General features: G+C 44.6%; 1 protein-coding gene and 1 long non-coding RNA gene across 4 annotated transcripts; one reads left to right on the forward strand and one right to left on the reverse strand.

Annotated features, from left to right (window-relative positions):
- The first annotated feature begins 1,081 nt into the window (after nt 1-1,081).
- Nucleotides 1,082-3,976, forward strand: LOC311147843. 2 transcript variants are annotated; one of them, XR_014614818.1, is made up of 7 exons: nt 1,082-1,239; nt 1,802-1,875; nt 2,517-2,552; nt 2,819-2,880; nt 3,107-3,135; nt 3,347-3,406; nt 3,661-3,976. It is a non-coding gene; the product is annotated as an uncharacterized lncRNA (long non-coding RNA). The 2 variants fall into 2 exon arrangements; XR_014614819.1 differs by lacking the exon at nt 1,802-1,875.
- fbf1 (Fas binding factor 1) lies at nt 3,839-14,672 on the reverse strand (the record flags this gene model as incomplete). 2 transcript variants are annotated; one of them, XM_084184634.1, is made up of 30 exons in its annotated part: nt 14,224-14,672; nt 13,945-13,969; nt 13,798-13,839; nt 13,094-13,172; nt 12,893-12,953; nt 12,747-12,797; nt 12,432-12,657; nt 12,250-12,288; nt 11,939-12,052; nt 11,690-11,834; nt 11,390-11,553; nt 11,211-11,304; nt 10,570-11,013; nt 10,377-10,439; nt 10,182-10,237; nt 9,171-9,220; nt 9,004-9,054; nt 8,713-8,844; nt 8,519-8,619; nt 8,214-8,420; nt 7,935-8,042; nt 7,301-7,440; nt 7,049-7,167; nt 5,695-5,817; nt 5,382-5,567; nt 4,963-5,139; nt 4,653-4,790; nt 4,322-4,421; nt 4,091-4,227; nt 3,839-3,922 (listed from the first exon to the last, which is right to left on the reverse strand). In XM_084184634.1, exons 1-30 carry the CDS (start codon nt 14,224-14,226, stop codon nt 3,839-3,841), a joined length of 3,459 nt encoding a protein of 1,152 aa, XP_084040760.1. In that variant the 5' UTR covers nt 14,227-14,672. The 2 variants fall into 2 exon arrangements, with proteins under 2 accessions (XP_084040760.1, XP_084040759.1); XM_084184633.1 differs by having other exon boundaries at nt 4,638-4,790.
- Nucleotides 14,673-14,923: the final 251 nt, after the last annotated feature.

Raw genomic sequence — 14,923 nt, forward strand, 5'->3', positions numbered from 1 at the left:
TTGACAAGAGATGACAAGTGGAGTGATGAGAATGGGATCGGCAGTAGCTAGTACTCCGGTGACGACAAACGCCGAAGCCTGACCGAACCAGGAGGGGGGGGGCAGCCTCTGCGGAAGTCGTGACAAGCAGAGGTAACTCTGGGTCTTCCATTCTTGTGGCGGCCCTCATGAGAGCCAGTTTCATCATTGTGCTTGATGGTTTTTGCGGCTGCACTTGAAGAAACTTTCAAAGTTCTTGAAATGTTCCGTATTGACTGACCTTCATGTCTTAAAGTAATGATGGACTGTCGTTTCTCTCTGCTTATTTGAGCTGTTCTTGCCATAATATGGACTTGGTCTTTTACCGAATACGGCTATCTACTGCCTTGTCACAACACAACTGATTGGCTGAAACACATTAAGAAGGAAAGAAATTCCACAAATTAACTTTTAAGAATTCACACCTGTTAATTGAAATCCATTCCAGGTTGGTTGAGAGAATGCCAAGAGTGTGCAAAGCTGCCATCAAGGCAAAGGGTGGCTATTTGAAGAATCTCAAATATAAAATATTTGTATTTGTTTAACACTTTTTTGGTTACTACATGATTCCATATGTGTTATTTCATAGTTTTGATGTCTTTACTATTATTCTACAAAGTAAAAAATTGTACAAATAAAGCAAAACCCTTGAATGAGTAGGTGTGTCCAAACTTTTGACTGGTAGTGTGTTTCCATTATTATTTCACAAAGTCGGATATATGCCTGCTATGTCCTGGAGTTCATGCCCCCCAGTCTGCCACACGTGCGTAAATGTGCACCAAGGGACACTGGCTTGCTGCAGAGGGCAAAGAAAGAATAAAAATATGTAAATGAAATCAGAAATATGTATTAATAGGTGCATTCAGTGAGACAGATTGCAATCACTGATTAAGAAATTAAGTCACCCAATCCAACCGCTAAATGTGTAGCCCTCCGGATAAGTGCGCCACTTTAAGTCTGCGCTGGAAAATGCAAAACCCTCTCCCTACTGGTCCAAGATTGGTCACATGGGGGGCATGACGTATTGACATTTATAAATACCTACCATAAGAACAAATTCAGTCTTTCACACGCTTTTCAAACACTGAACATATGGACTGCAGAGACTGTCTGGTCGATTACATTTTTTGGGGCTAACTATCTGCCTTAACTCATCATAGCATAATGCTTCAAAAACGGTCTACGAGCTCGAATGTCGACCAGCCACCATGAATGTAAATTGTAAGTAACCACTGAATTTTAGCCACGTGCAGAAGTAGCTAGTTCGCTAACTGCTAGCCACACGACAAGCTAACGTTAGCTAACTTTCTAACCAAAAGTCTAGGCCTTGCCTGTTTAAATAAAATTGTAGAACCCTGGTGTTTCTGTAGCTCAGGTTAGAACATACGATAACTGATTTTTCTTATCACCTAATAGGTTTTAGTGTTGGAGGCATTATGTTTAGTGTTGTGCAGGTCGCCTGAGGTGGGGAAACGTGGCCTGCGCCAACATTTACGGCACACTTAAGCGAGTTATGATTAATTTACTAGCGCAGAAACGGTTAGCTACATCGTTTCCACTGTAAATTGTATCTTCTTGCAGGTGGTTAGCTACAATGTACATTTACATTTGAGTCATTTAGTAGACGCTCTTATCCAGAGTGACTTACAGTTAGTGAGTGTATACATTTTTCATACTGGCCCCCCGTGGGAAACGAACCCACAACCCTGGCGTTGCAAGCGCCATGCTCTACCAACTGAGCTACAGGAGACCTATCCGTCTGATCTTTGTCTGCACCTTTCAGAGCGATTTGAACGGACTCCCATCTTAACTGATGTGGACTGACGTCAGAAGTCCTATGGCCTGGGTCCACTCGAGGTAAAACAATCTCCATGATCGCGTTTGACCAGCTTTAAATTGGGCAGTTTGGTGATAGTCAGATGGTTTGAACAGATGTAAAGGATGTACCTAGCTTAATTAACAAGCCTGTGATGAAACAAGTTATCCCTGTCTGAACAAGTGTTGACTTACTGAAACCCCTGAGGCTTGATGGGAGATTCATATGATTTGAATGGGTACGTTTTGGCAGTAATGCTTAGTTTGGGTCAGTTGAGTGAGTGAATAATGTATTGTGTGGAATAGTTTCTCAAGGTTAAATGTAGCTATGTTGCATAGCAAGATCATGATTACATCTCCCGAGTGGCGTAGTGGTCTAAGGCACTAGAGATCCTAGTTCGAATCCAGGCTCTGTTGTAGCCGGCCGCGACCGGGAGACCCATGGGGTGGCGCACAATTGGCCCAGCGTCGTCCAGGTTAGGGTAGGGAATGGCCGGCAGGGATGTAGCTCAGTTGGTAGAGCATGGCGTTTGCAACGCCAGGGTTGTGGGTTCGATTCCCACGGGGGGCCAGTATAAAGAAATGTATGCACTAACTAAGTCGCTCTGGATAAGAGCGTCTGCTAAATGATTAATTGAAGTCATGCAGTAATGGACTAATATTGATGAAATGTATTCTTATAGTGCTGTGGCCTCGGCGGGTGAAGGGACAGTTGATTGGTAAGTGCTTAGCTAGAGCCTCTATGGTCTCTTGTGACTCAAAGATCATTGAATTGATCCAGTAGACATTCTTTAGTTTTACTATGCACTATAGACATAATGGTGCCTGTAGTTTCAGTGATGAAATTGCTGCATAGGAAGTGCCATCTGATGCGATAACTGACGCTGGCTGAAGCTGCTCTGAGAAATGCACAGCCCTGAATGTACACATGCTTTTGACAATTGTGGTAATGAGAACCAAACTAACATGGTCATTTCTTTTACAGATCTGCCAACCTGGGTGTGATGCCATGAAAATGATTCAATGAAGTTACTCCCATGAGAGCAGGTAACCACTACTTTGGACATTAAGCGTTGGTCAGATTGCTGATGGTAATGGTAGTTAAGCTGTGGATGGTGTAAGTAACAAGTCTGTGATGAAACATGTTATCCCTGTCAGAAGAACAGTGTTGACCTATTGAAACCCCTGAGACTTGATGGGAGATTCATATTGTGGGATAATGATTAAAGTATTTAATGATGAACATGTATTAATATATATATTTTTTTTATAGTGCCAGAGGGTCAAGGGGACAGTTGATTGGTAAGTGCTCATCTATGTTTTGGGTTTACTTTACACTGGACATAATGGTGCCTGTGGTTTCAGTGATGAAATTGCTGCATAGGAAGTGCCGTCTGATGCGATAACTGACGCTGGATAAAGCTGCTCTGAGAAATCCACAGCCCTGAATGTTGCCATGCTTTTGGCAATTGTAGCATTGAACCAAATTAAAAACATGGACATTTCTCTACAGGTCTACAAACCTGGATGTGACCCCCTGAAAATACAAGTAACTCCAATGGAATGAGATCAGGTAACTACTACTTTGGCCATGAACTGAATTAGTCTTATGGCTGATGATTAGATGGTTTGAGTAATAGAGGTGCAGATGTGAAGAGGGTAACAAGCCTGTGATGAAACATGTTATCCCTGTCTGAACAGCAGTGTTGACTTACTGAAACCCCTGAGGCTTGATGGGAGATCCATATGTACTCAATTTCTGTTTTTGTAAGATAACAGTTGACTGCTGGAACCCTTCCTTGGCTTACTAGATGTTTTTCATTTTAGGTCATAGGGTGAAAGTGGTGCCAAGAACAGGATTCAAGAACTGAAATTCACCAAATGACTGATCAGTGACTGACTAAAATAAACAAGTTCAATGCAAACATATTAGAAAATGTCAAGTTTAATGGCACATTGAAGTACTTAAAACCAGGATGTCACGGGGCTCTAAACCCCTGCACAGTTAATCTGTGTGAAAGGCTGAATTGTAAGGTGCTTTCTTGAGTGTGTCCAAGAAGAACTGCTCGTCCTGCAGAAAGTCACGATCCTAAGAGGATAAAACAAGTACATTTCTATCTACAATAAAGATTTTTGAAAGTAATCTGCTTGTTCCATCTTTACTAACACATCAAGGGTAACTTTCAGACTGGCGTGTTGTAAAATGCTTTAAACTGATTGTAAGCACACTCAATTTGGTTAGTAATGCATTAGTTACCTTCTCTGCTGTGTGCCTGAGCAGGGCCAATCTGGCCTGGAGCTCCGTAGAACCAGGACCGGCGAACAGGAGTGAGGGCTGGGGAACAGCCTGGGTTGACGCAATCTGCGGTACTGACAACACTGGGCTGACGTCTGCTACAGTAAAAGGATAACTGCAGTATCAAAATATTGTAAAAGATACTGTTCTGAGTGTTAATGCATGGAAAAATGTTTTAAGGGCTCAGCCCACCTGTGAATATGGGGGCCATAGATTGAGGAAAAGGAGTGACTGGAAGGCTGTGCTTCAGTCTCTCCACTTCTCTACGCTGCTCTGTCATCTTCATTCTCTCCTGTAGAACGGGACATTTCAATGAGCCTGGTGCAGGACGGATGGGTTACATTTGATTTGTACACTTCGGAGGAGCTATAGGACAGGCTCATTAATGGCTAGAATGGAAAAATGGAACAGCATCAATGTTACCATTCCAACCATAATGTGCCTGTCCTATAGCTCCTCTGCTGGAACACTATCAAATGGCCTTGAGTTCTGAGATTGTCTGGTATACCATCCACTTATTGACCTGATGGAGGTGTTGCTCCTGCTGTCTCAGTCTCTCCATCTGGGAGTGGATGCTCCTCAGCCTGGTCTGGTGCTCCGTCTCCACCTGTCTGGCCTCCTGCAGGGCCTTCTCCCCCTCCTCAAACTTCTCTGACGCCAGCTGCAAACACCAGAGCAAGGTGCCCGGTCACAACATTGTGCTACCTCCACTTTATCGCATACAACAACCAATTATTTATATACATAATTGACAACCTGCGTGTGTGTCTCAACCCAGTGATACACACCGTAGCTAGCTAATAGTGATTGTAGTGAGGTGTTGTGGTCCAGACCTTACTGAAGGCCTCCACCTCCTGGGCGCGTGTCTTCAGCCGCAGGCCTGTACCACTCAGCCTCTCCTTCTCCCTGTCCAGCTCCTCCCTCTGTCTCTCCAGAGCCTCCCTCTCCCGCACTACAGCCTCCTCACGCTGCTTCAGCTCCCCAGCACGCAGCTTCAGGTCCACCTGTTCCTGGTGATTACAGAGAAGACTGGGCCTGCTTCAGAGCTCTGCAAATCTCAATTGCTTGAGATCAATAAGTGAGTGAAATGTAATGACGACTGGGTAGAGTGCACTCCATTACCTGAACTAGTACATGGTAAAACGGGTAGGCCGTCATTGTAAATACGATTTTGTTCTTAACTGACTTGCCTAGTAACAAAAAACACTGGCATTTTGCATGCTGTCCTATCCTGGCCCCTAGTCTGCAGTACCTGTGCCATGCTGATGATGGAGCCCTCTCTGTGGGCATCCCTCTCCAGCGCCCGGCTGGCCTCCCGCTCTGCCCGGTCCTGCCTCTGCTTCTCCTGGGCGTGGAACTGTGTCCACTCAGCCGCCAGCGTCCTCCTCTCCTCCGCACAGCGCTGCATTACCTGCTGCTGCTCCTCCAACAGGGCACTCTAGACATGGAGAAAGGGGGAGTAGCGAGGGATAGATGGGGGTCTTCTAATCTAAATTATACATGTTAAGGAGAGATCTGGCAGACATCGTTTACCATTTCTCTCTCAGTGTATCTCTCTGTCTTACTTTTGCCCTCTCCAGCTCCTCTCTCTCCATGTTGATGTGCTGAGTCAGAGAGCGTCTCTCCTCGTCCAGGCCTCTCTGAGATGAGTCAGCCTTAGCCTGCTCCGCATTCACCCTCCAGCGCTCCTACAACACACAATCATCATATTCAACATTCTGGGGAAATGGAAGGAAAAGCGAACCATTTATGCAAGAACAAACCTATCTTTGTGAATAAAATGTTACAGGGCTTCAGAATGTGACCATTTAGTTGCATTTTGCGACCCTTTGACTTGGCTGTGCAAGTACATTTTTTTGTTGGTGGCACTGGTGCGAGCTGCACCTTCTACCTGGTCACCTCAATCAAAATGTTCTATTTTTGGGGCGGATAAAACCATGAATTTGTTAAACAGTAAAGTGCGTTATCCTCTTGATTCCTATTGAATCACTGCCTGCCCGTTTCGGTGGGGCCGGCTGCTGTAATGAGCGAGCCTCTCACTCACTCTCCCCCTTGTGTGCCCCTCGGGATTGTATAACATTTCAAAATACAGTTGTGGAGAAAATAACAACTTTGGAAGCAAGCTAGTTGTCCATATTAAAAATGGAGGAGGGTCTCCGCTTTCTGTAGGTATAATTCTTAACAATGATTATTGAGCTGTGCGAAATTGCGCATCGGCCATCGCTAAGTGCACTAGGCCTCATTGCAAATTTTTTTTTTAGGACATTACATTTACTGTTAGATTAATACATGCTACTAGCAGTGGGTGTTATATTTAGAGTTGGCGATCTAGCTAATGTGTTGAGTTTCCACTTCCTTAGGTGGTGAATTAGCACCAATTGAATTAGGCCTATATCATATTTCGCACAAAGATGAAGGCAAATTCATCTCTATTGAACAAAACACGCAGACATTTCTGGAGATCGACAGTAAAATCTAACAAAAATAGTGTACTTGTGGACTAGGTTGCATAAAAAAATATTGCTTGGACATGTTAGATGTAACAACTTATTTATTGAATAACTTTGTCTATTACACTTAAAGTCATTCACAATGCTTTATTATAAGATGATGACTCAAATGTACTCTATTGTGACACTGCAGATTTTTTTTGGGGGGTGCCACCAAAAGAAAACGTTACTGGCAGCAGTGCAACCAGGGGAAAATGTAAGTCTGGAGCCCTGTGTTGACACACAAGACCTCAAGTGAAGTCACTCAAGGCAAGTTTTCCATTACGATCCCATTAATTTTGTTCCAGAGTGATATGGCATAATTTTTATTTGACCTTTTATTTATACAGGTAAGTCAATTAAGAAAAATCATATTTACAATGATGACCTGTCATAAAAGCACAATCAAAGCCTCTTAGTGACTCCTGACCTTCTCTAGTTGCCTCTGCTGCTCAGCCAGCTGGGTGTCCATCTTGGCGATGACTTCTTTGAGCCTTGTTCTCTCCTCTGCCATGGCCCTCTGCTGCTGGCCCAGACGGTCCTGCATCACTGAGACAAGTAGACAAGCTGACTTTCACATAACATCAGGACATTCTCACTGACTCAATGGAAAATAAATAGAAACTACTTTATTATGAAAATAATTGTTTTCTTTTCATAAAACTGAGTAGTGGTATGATACCTCGGAGCTGTTCGTCTCTCTGCCGTGCCCCTTGCTCCAGCCCCTGGGCTGTGTTCTCATGGGTGCTCTCCACCCGAGACGAAAGGTCCCCCAGCCTGTGGGAGAAATGCTCCATCTGCTCAATCACCACTGTCAGGGACCTACAACACCAATACACAGAATAAGAGGCTATATGATGTCAACTTACAGTTAGTTCCGAGTTTGGTTACATGTTGCATGTCCTCTGTATAATTCTTATGCAAACATTGGAGACTTAGAGTATGGTTAAAACATTTTTTACATTTACATTTTAGTCATTTAGCAGACGCTCTTATCCAGAGCGACTTACAGTTAGTGAATACATATTTTTTTATACTGGCCCCCCGTGGGAATCGAACCCACAACCCTGGCGTTGCAAACGCCATGCTCTATCAACTGAGCTACATCCCGGCCGGCCATTCCCTCCCCTACCCTGGACGACGCTGGGCCAATTGTGCGCCGCCCATGAGTCTCCCGGTCGCGGCCGGCTGCGACAGAGCCTGGATTCGAACCAGGATCTCTAGTGACACAGTTAGCACTGCGATGCAGTGCCTTAGACCACTGCGCCACTCAGGAGTACAAAAAAAAGAGTATTGAGTAGAAATGCATGTGTGACCTGGTTTGTGATGTGGCACTGGTCACAGCATCAATCTCCTCATCCTTCAATCTCTTCAGCCTCTGGACCTGATCCTCATGGTCTTTCTTCATCTCCAAAATAGACTTCCTAGAGGAAGGAAACAGTGACAAAGCAAGGAAAAATTAAGGAACATTATGGAAATAAAGATAAGATACATTTTGTTATCCACAAGCAGTGAAAATAGCTGGGCTTTAGGGAGAAAATACAGGGATGGCCACAATCTCATGTTCTCTAATGTGGTATCTTGTAGCCCCCTACCTCTGTAGGTCCCTGAGTCTCTCCACCTCTCGGTCTCTGTCCTGCTGGGTTTGGGCCAGTCTGCGCTGGTGCTGTGCCTGCAGCTCTGTACGCTCCTGTTCAGCTATACGCGTGACGGTGGCCAGGCGCTCCGCTAGATCCTCGCATTCCTGTCGTGCCCGTGCTTCTCGCTGTGCTGCAGAATCCTCAAGCAGCTTCACACGAGCCCTGGTGGATGCAACACACACACTCTTGGGTAAAGAGGTAGTGATTCAGTCTGTGTGGTGGTGGCAGGACCTCTATAGGTCTCAGAGCTCCTGTCATACCTGTGTGTGTTCTCCATGAGCTCAGTGTCCTGCTTGTGTCTCTGCTGAACACTCTCCAGCAACATCTGGTTCTGGTGTAGCTCCAGCTGTAGAGATCTCACCTGGAAGAGAAGATGCAGTAGTCAGAGCTGAATGTTGTTTATGAAAGTGGCAGAAAGAGGAAGAGCACTGTAAAAATGACAGCTGATAAATACCTGTCCCTCCAGTTTGATGATGCGTGCCTGTAAAGCTAGATCTCCATTCTGCTTCTCAGTCTCTCTCTTCTGTCTCTGCAGCCCAACTACATCCACAGCTCCCCCTAACCCCAGCAGCTGGGACTGCACCAACTATGGACAGAGACAGATACCAAAGTCAAGTTACCCAAGACTCACAAAAGAGAACATCTGATAAAACCTGAGGTATCTGTGTTCACATTAGTAAAACTAATGAAATGCGAAGTGTTTCCATTAAATGAAAAAGTAACTGTGATTGGAGATTTGTTTTACCTGCTGCTGTTGTAGTAACATTTGTTGAAAACTGTCTGCTGAAAGAGACACCTGTTTAAAAGAGAGGAAGAGTTAAACAATTAAAAAGTGACTTATGGTTTCCAAACATAGATCATCCATAATGACATTAGGGCATATAAACTAAAAATAGAAAGGCCTCTACATACCTGTGGTTGGACAGCAGGTGCAGTGTTCTGCATCTGGCTTTGCTGTGGCACTGGGAAACCAAGAACAGTATGTGTCAATCTGGACAATCTGCCCATCGTCAATTGCAGTGATTAATAAGAAACTATCAGAAATACTAATACAGTTAGAAAATTATTCAAAATGACTACACTGTCCACAAGCTATCCCTATGTTTCCCTAAGAGTACCTACACCGCATAGAGCCAGGCATCACAGCATAGGGCATGGGGCCAGACATAGACTGCCATTGCTGAACAGGGTAGTTAGGGGGCAGCTCTGCTGGACTTGGCCATCCTGGCCCCCTGTGATCCTGCAGGGCTGGTGGGTGGTATTGCTGGGGCAGGGGGATGCTAATGCTAGCAGTAGCAGAGGTTGGCAGGGGAGAGGGGTCTGGGGTCTGGTCAGGAGAGAAGCCTACTCTAGCAGACACAGCTGTGGATGGAAAGGGGGAGACTGGTTGAGAGGAAGGGAAAGGCTGAGGTTTCGTGGGCAGATTTTGGATGACTATTGTGGGTGATTGTGGAGGAGATGAGTGGACTGCTCGACTGGTATCTGTGGGGAGAGGAGAGCTGATGCATGCCTTTGACAGGACTGTGGGTTGTGGATGTGAGACACGCTCAGTACGGGTCTTAGGTGTTGGTGAGTGAGTGGTGTGGTCTATGTGTGAATTCTGCCTGATAGGCTCAGTTTCTTCAGCAGTGGAATGAGCTGGTCGGGGCTGGGCATGACTCTTTGCCCATATTGGCTCATCTGGGTCACCGGTGAATATGTGATTGGTTTCCTGTGTCTGGTCAGGAGGGTCAGTTGGGATAGGGGTAGACATTCTAGTAGGCTCTGGGTCAGCCAAATGACTAGAAAGGGACTTGGCTTGGAAAAACAAAACATGGTTGTTATAAAAGATGCCTCCCCTGAGTTAGAAGTTGAATAGCACAACGTAGAGGGAAAGGGACATGGTTAGTTGGGTCCTCTAAGATAGGAGTGAGTGTAACATACCAGGCCTGGACTGGTCCTCTCTCAATGGGGTAGAATGAGCAGTAGGGCTGGGCTCCCTGGGCAGAGGAGAATCTCTTGAAGGAATACAATCCTGACTTCAATGTCCAAAAGCACCACAACTCATATGGCTCACTGGGGCAATATTGCAGTGGTAATATTATACATCACAGCTATTTAGATGAAGGTTGATCATACCCTGGTTCCGTGTTGGGGGTAGATGCATCTTTCCTCCTGGAAGCTGGTGAAGAACCACGTTTACTGAGGAAGTAACAGACAATCAATGTCAACATACTGAGATGTAAGCAGTCGCTTCTAATGTAGGTGTTTCTTTAGAACTGTGTTGGTATGACCCTGCCTGCCCTGTAGAGTACACTAGTCCTAGCCTTACCTGAGAAACGACTCCAGATCCACCTCATCTCCAAGCCCCAGAAAGTCTTCCTGGGTTGTCTTCTTTTCCTCTGACCGTGTGGATGATTGAGTCTTCTTCCTGCTCAATGCCCCTGATAGCCAATCATCTTCATCCTTTTGGCTGGCAGAGACCTCTGCACTGGGTCCTACTGGCTTGGGGGGTTTGGAAGAGGTGTTTGGGGTCTCTGTCAATGGCTGTGGAATGCGGTTGCCAGATGAGGAGGGTTTACTTCCCACTGACAAAGAGGAGGGGGTCTTCAAGGGTTCTGGTACAGGCGGGGGCTTTTCCTTCTCTTCCTCCTCCTCCTCATCATCCTGCGAGAGCCCCAGCCAGTCTGCAGCAGGCCGGGGGAAGGTAGTGGTGAGCGTGATGGGTTTGGGTTTCTTCTCAGGAGAAGAGGCACTGATGTCCTCAGTGGAGAATCTGAAAACGAGTGGCTAATCTTAGATGGCGGCATTTCCTTTGTCATACACTCTGGTCCAGTAGCCTACATAGATAAACTTCAGGAACTCAGATTATCTCCAAATATGATGGACTTTTTTTATTGACCCAACTATGCATTGATCCAGGCTTTGACCAAACCAAACTATGAGGAGGGCTCCTGCTGAGCTCTGACTTACCTGACCGACTGTCTGCGTGAGTGGCGTCCCTCAGGTGTAGTGACCAGTGTGGGCTGATAAGAACCAAACGTCAGGTCTTCTTCTAGGAAGGGGTCTGACAAAGGGAAACAAACTCTTGTTTCATTCATTCAAGAATACCACATCACACTTTCAGTACAAAAACATTGGGTGTTAGCTACCTTTAGTAGTGGGGGTCTTCTGATGTTGTTGCTGCTGCTGCTTTTCCTGCTGCTGCGGAGGGTCCTTCCTCTCCCCTGTTGGAGGGCGCTCCAGAAGGTGAGGGGACGTCCCGCGCCCCAGAATCTCATCTAGCCTGGTGCGTGCTCTCTGAGGGAGCTCACTGCTGGTAGACAGTCAGGGCAGAGGAACAGGGAGGGTGCATTTCAAATGAACTTTTTGTTGGGTTTATCATAGTCCATAGGTTTTGTGATAGCCTTGGTTGGAACGTGTGATGTTGACTGAGGCATTTCAGACCCTACCTCTCTTTCTTTGGTACAAGCACTGTCTCCGTCTTCTTAGGGCTCTGTTTGGGACTCTCTCCAAACCCCAATGCATCCATTAGGTCATCCTCGTCATCATCAAACGTAAGGTCATCCCGCTTCTTTGGAACTGGAGCTGGTGAGGCTACAAGAGAAATGTATGCATTTGATACATTCTGGCTATCTCTTCTTTTGGGTATGTTACAATGTATAAATACACAAATAAAAGACACAAAAAAGTTCACCAACCTGTTTCTTTTTTCTTTATGATAGGGGAGTCTGGGGCCTTTTTGGTGATTTTTGGTTCCTTTTTGTCTTCTATGGGTAGATCATCTAACAGGTCAGCCAAAGGATCATCAAAGTCTGTAGACAACAGACATGATATCAGAGCTGGGGATACTGTTTTGATATTGATATGCTCTATGGTCTGTTAAGATCTCTACTTAAATAGTAACAGATTTTCACTACACTTAGGGCCACTCTAATGGATTTTACAGTTGACCTGATATTTTTTGGTGTATACACAGGTCCAACTGTAACATCCATCTTAGCTTTGGTACCTTTTTTGTCAGTTGTTGGGGCAAGATCATCATCATCATCTGAAGCAATGCAGCAATAGGGAGAAATAATGTACAATTATGTATATTTCTATTGTATTAATACAAATTTGTTGGCCTGGGTCATTGATAACCCATGGTGTAGCCAGACTAGCCAAAGAGACCAGATAGGACAGTCGGCTCACCAGTGAAGCTGAACTTCTTGTAGCCACGTGCTGTGGATGCAGGAGCAGAACTGGGCTTCTTCTCCTCAATGGCTGGCTTATCTGAGATTCCCCCTCCTTTTAACTTGTTTCCTGATTTAGGAGGATCTTTCGTAGGTCCTCCAATGCCGGAGCATTTACTCTGAGCTGGGGCTGAACTGGGCTTTTTCTTTGATCCAAAGAGATCAGCGTCCATATCATCTATGTCCTATGTAAGGATAGAACAGACACAGCTGGGTTATGAATGTTCACACATAAAGCCTGGAGTAACTTGTAATTAGAACAAGGCATCATTACCTTCATACTTTCCAGTAAGGCTGTGGGATCAGCCTCAGAAACATCAGAGCCCTGGATTGGAAGTGAAGATAAAATATGTATATGAAGGAAAGCATAGTCAGTCAACTGCCTCCCTGCAATCCTTAATGTATGACCTGCCAACTCACCTCATCATTTTCAGCTTCCTCAGCCAGTTTGCTGAAGAAGTCGTCGTCGCCCAATAGTGAGCTGGAGAACCGAAACGCATAGAATTAGCAAGCTGACTGTGACAGTATCCTCTGTCTAAATGGTCAAGAAAGAAAGTCAAAGAAAGAGTTGAGACTAATCTCTGTTCTGGCAGTACATTCTTTCAGTCCAAGTTAACTCACCGTTTTCCACTTTGTGATGGTAGAGGAGGTCCTAGTCTGCCTGCTTCACGGGCCGGAGCTTTGGCCTTCACTGGGAAATCTGTACAAATAAACAGGAAAAATGTACCATCAAATCAAATGTTATTTGCCACATGCGCCGAATACAACAGGTGTAGACATTACAGTGAAATGCTTACTTACAAGCCCTTAACCAACAATGCAGTTTTTTAAAGAAAAAGTCAAATAAAAAAAGTGTTAAGTAAAAAAATTAAAGCAAATAACTAAAGAGCAGCAGTAAAATAAGATAACAGTAGGGAGGCTATATACAGGGGGGTACCGGTACAGAGTCAATGTGCGGGGGCACCGGCTAGTTGAGGTAATATTTACATTTTAGTCATTTAGCAGACGCTCTTATCCAGAGCGACTTACAGTTAGTGTATGTATGTATATGTACATGTGGGTAGAGTTTAAGTGACTATGCATAAATAATAAACAGAGTAGCTGCAGCGTAAAAGAGGGGGATGGGATGGGGTCGGGTGGGGTGGGGTGGGGGGGCAGTGCAAATAGTCCAGGTAGCCATGATTAGCTGTTCAGGAGTCTTATGGCTTGAGGGTAGAAGCTGTTGAGAAGCCTTTTCACTACACAGTGTGTATTTACAGTATATTATACTAATTAATTGTCAGTTTGAATGGTCATAGAGCTGTTGTAGGGATGTAAACACATACCATCATCTCCCAACAGGTCTCCTAACATATCATCAATTGAACCTGTAGTACAAAAACATAATATAGAATGAATCTGTGCGCTTGTCTCCATTCAAGTTGTATTGTGCATGATTTCAATTGGTAAAGAAAAACATCAGAGGGACTTACTCTTCTGTCCTTTCTTCTGTTTAGCCTGTATCGATTAGGAACACATAGGTTAGGGTTTTAAAACAAATGTCACTGCAGTCAATGGGGGTGACTGGCACTTGAATAGGTGTAAGCTTTAGCTAGAAGCTATCTTGCTGTGAGGAATTAGCTAACTCTCAACAACCTACATTGAGCACTATTACATCTTAAGAGGGTGGATCTTTCAGAATGACCAAGGATTTATTAGGAGACTTGTGATAAATGACTCTTATCTTGACTTAGATAGTGTACGATACTTACCATGATGTTTCTCTGACAGCAGCAGCGTTAAATCTGAGCAAATCTAATTAGCTAACGTTAGCTAGCTATCTATCTAAAGTAAAGCGTCACCGTGACCATTGGTAACCACAGCGAAGGGAAATCCCAACACCTCTGCAGATTTGCTTTGGCTAGACGCTTCGGAGCTACTGTAGCTAGCATATTTTGTAATTAGCTACCTTTTAAGCGTTTAGAAACAACGGACAAATAATGCTAGCTAGTGTGGACTAGCTAGCTAGAAAGTCGAAACGTACTGATTGACCCGGTTGAATGACTGAATACTAATTTACACATTTACAGTAACTCTAACCATCCCCCAATGAAAGCTAACAAAATACCAATCCATATGCTTTTATATCAGTGTGTTTACCCGCAGGTTCCTCTGTTGTAACATTTTCAACGTACACTTCCTGTTTACCAATACCAGTCATAGTGAATGTTTGGTAAACATTCTGTTTGGTCACCACCAGGTGGCGTTAGCAGAATATAGCAGAATATAGAATAACAAATATTGTCTTTATCTAGCTAAATATTTCATTACAGGTCAGTATTGGAGTACATAAGCGAAGTAACTGATTATATAACAACATTGTTAATAGGTCTACATAGCTAATCATTCAGTCAGTGGTGGTGATGGACTGTATCAACTATACCCAACAAAATCTCAGTGGCACAAACAGCT

The sequence above is a fragment of the Coregonus lavaretus genome (assembly GCF_964263955.1).
Source record: "Coregonus lavaretus genome assembly, chromosome: 2".
Taxonomy (NCBI): Eukaryota; Metazoa; Chordata; class Actinopteri; order Salmoniformes; family Salmonidae; genus Coregonus; species Coregonus lavaretus.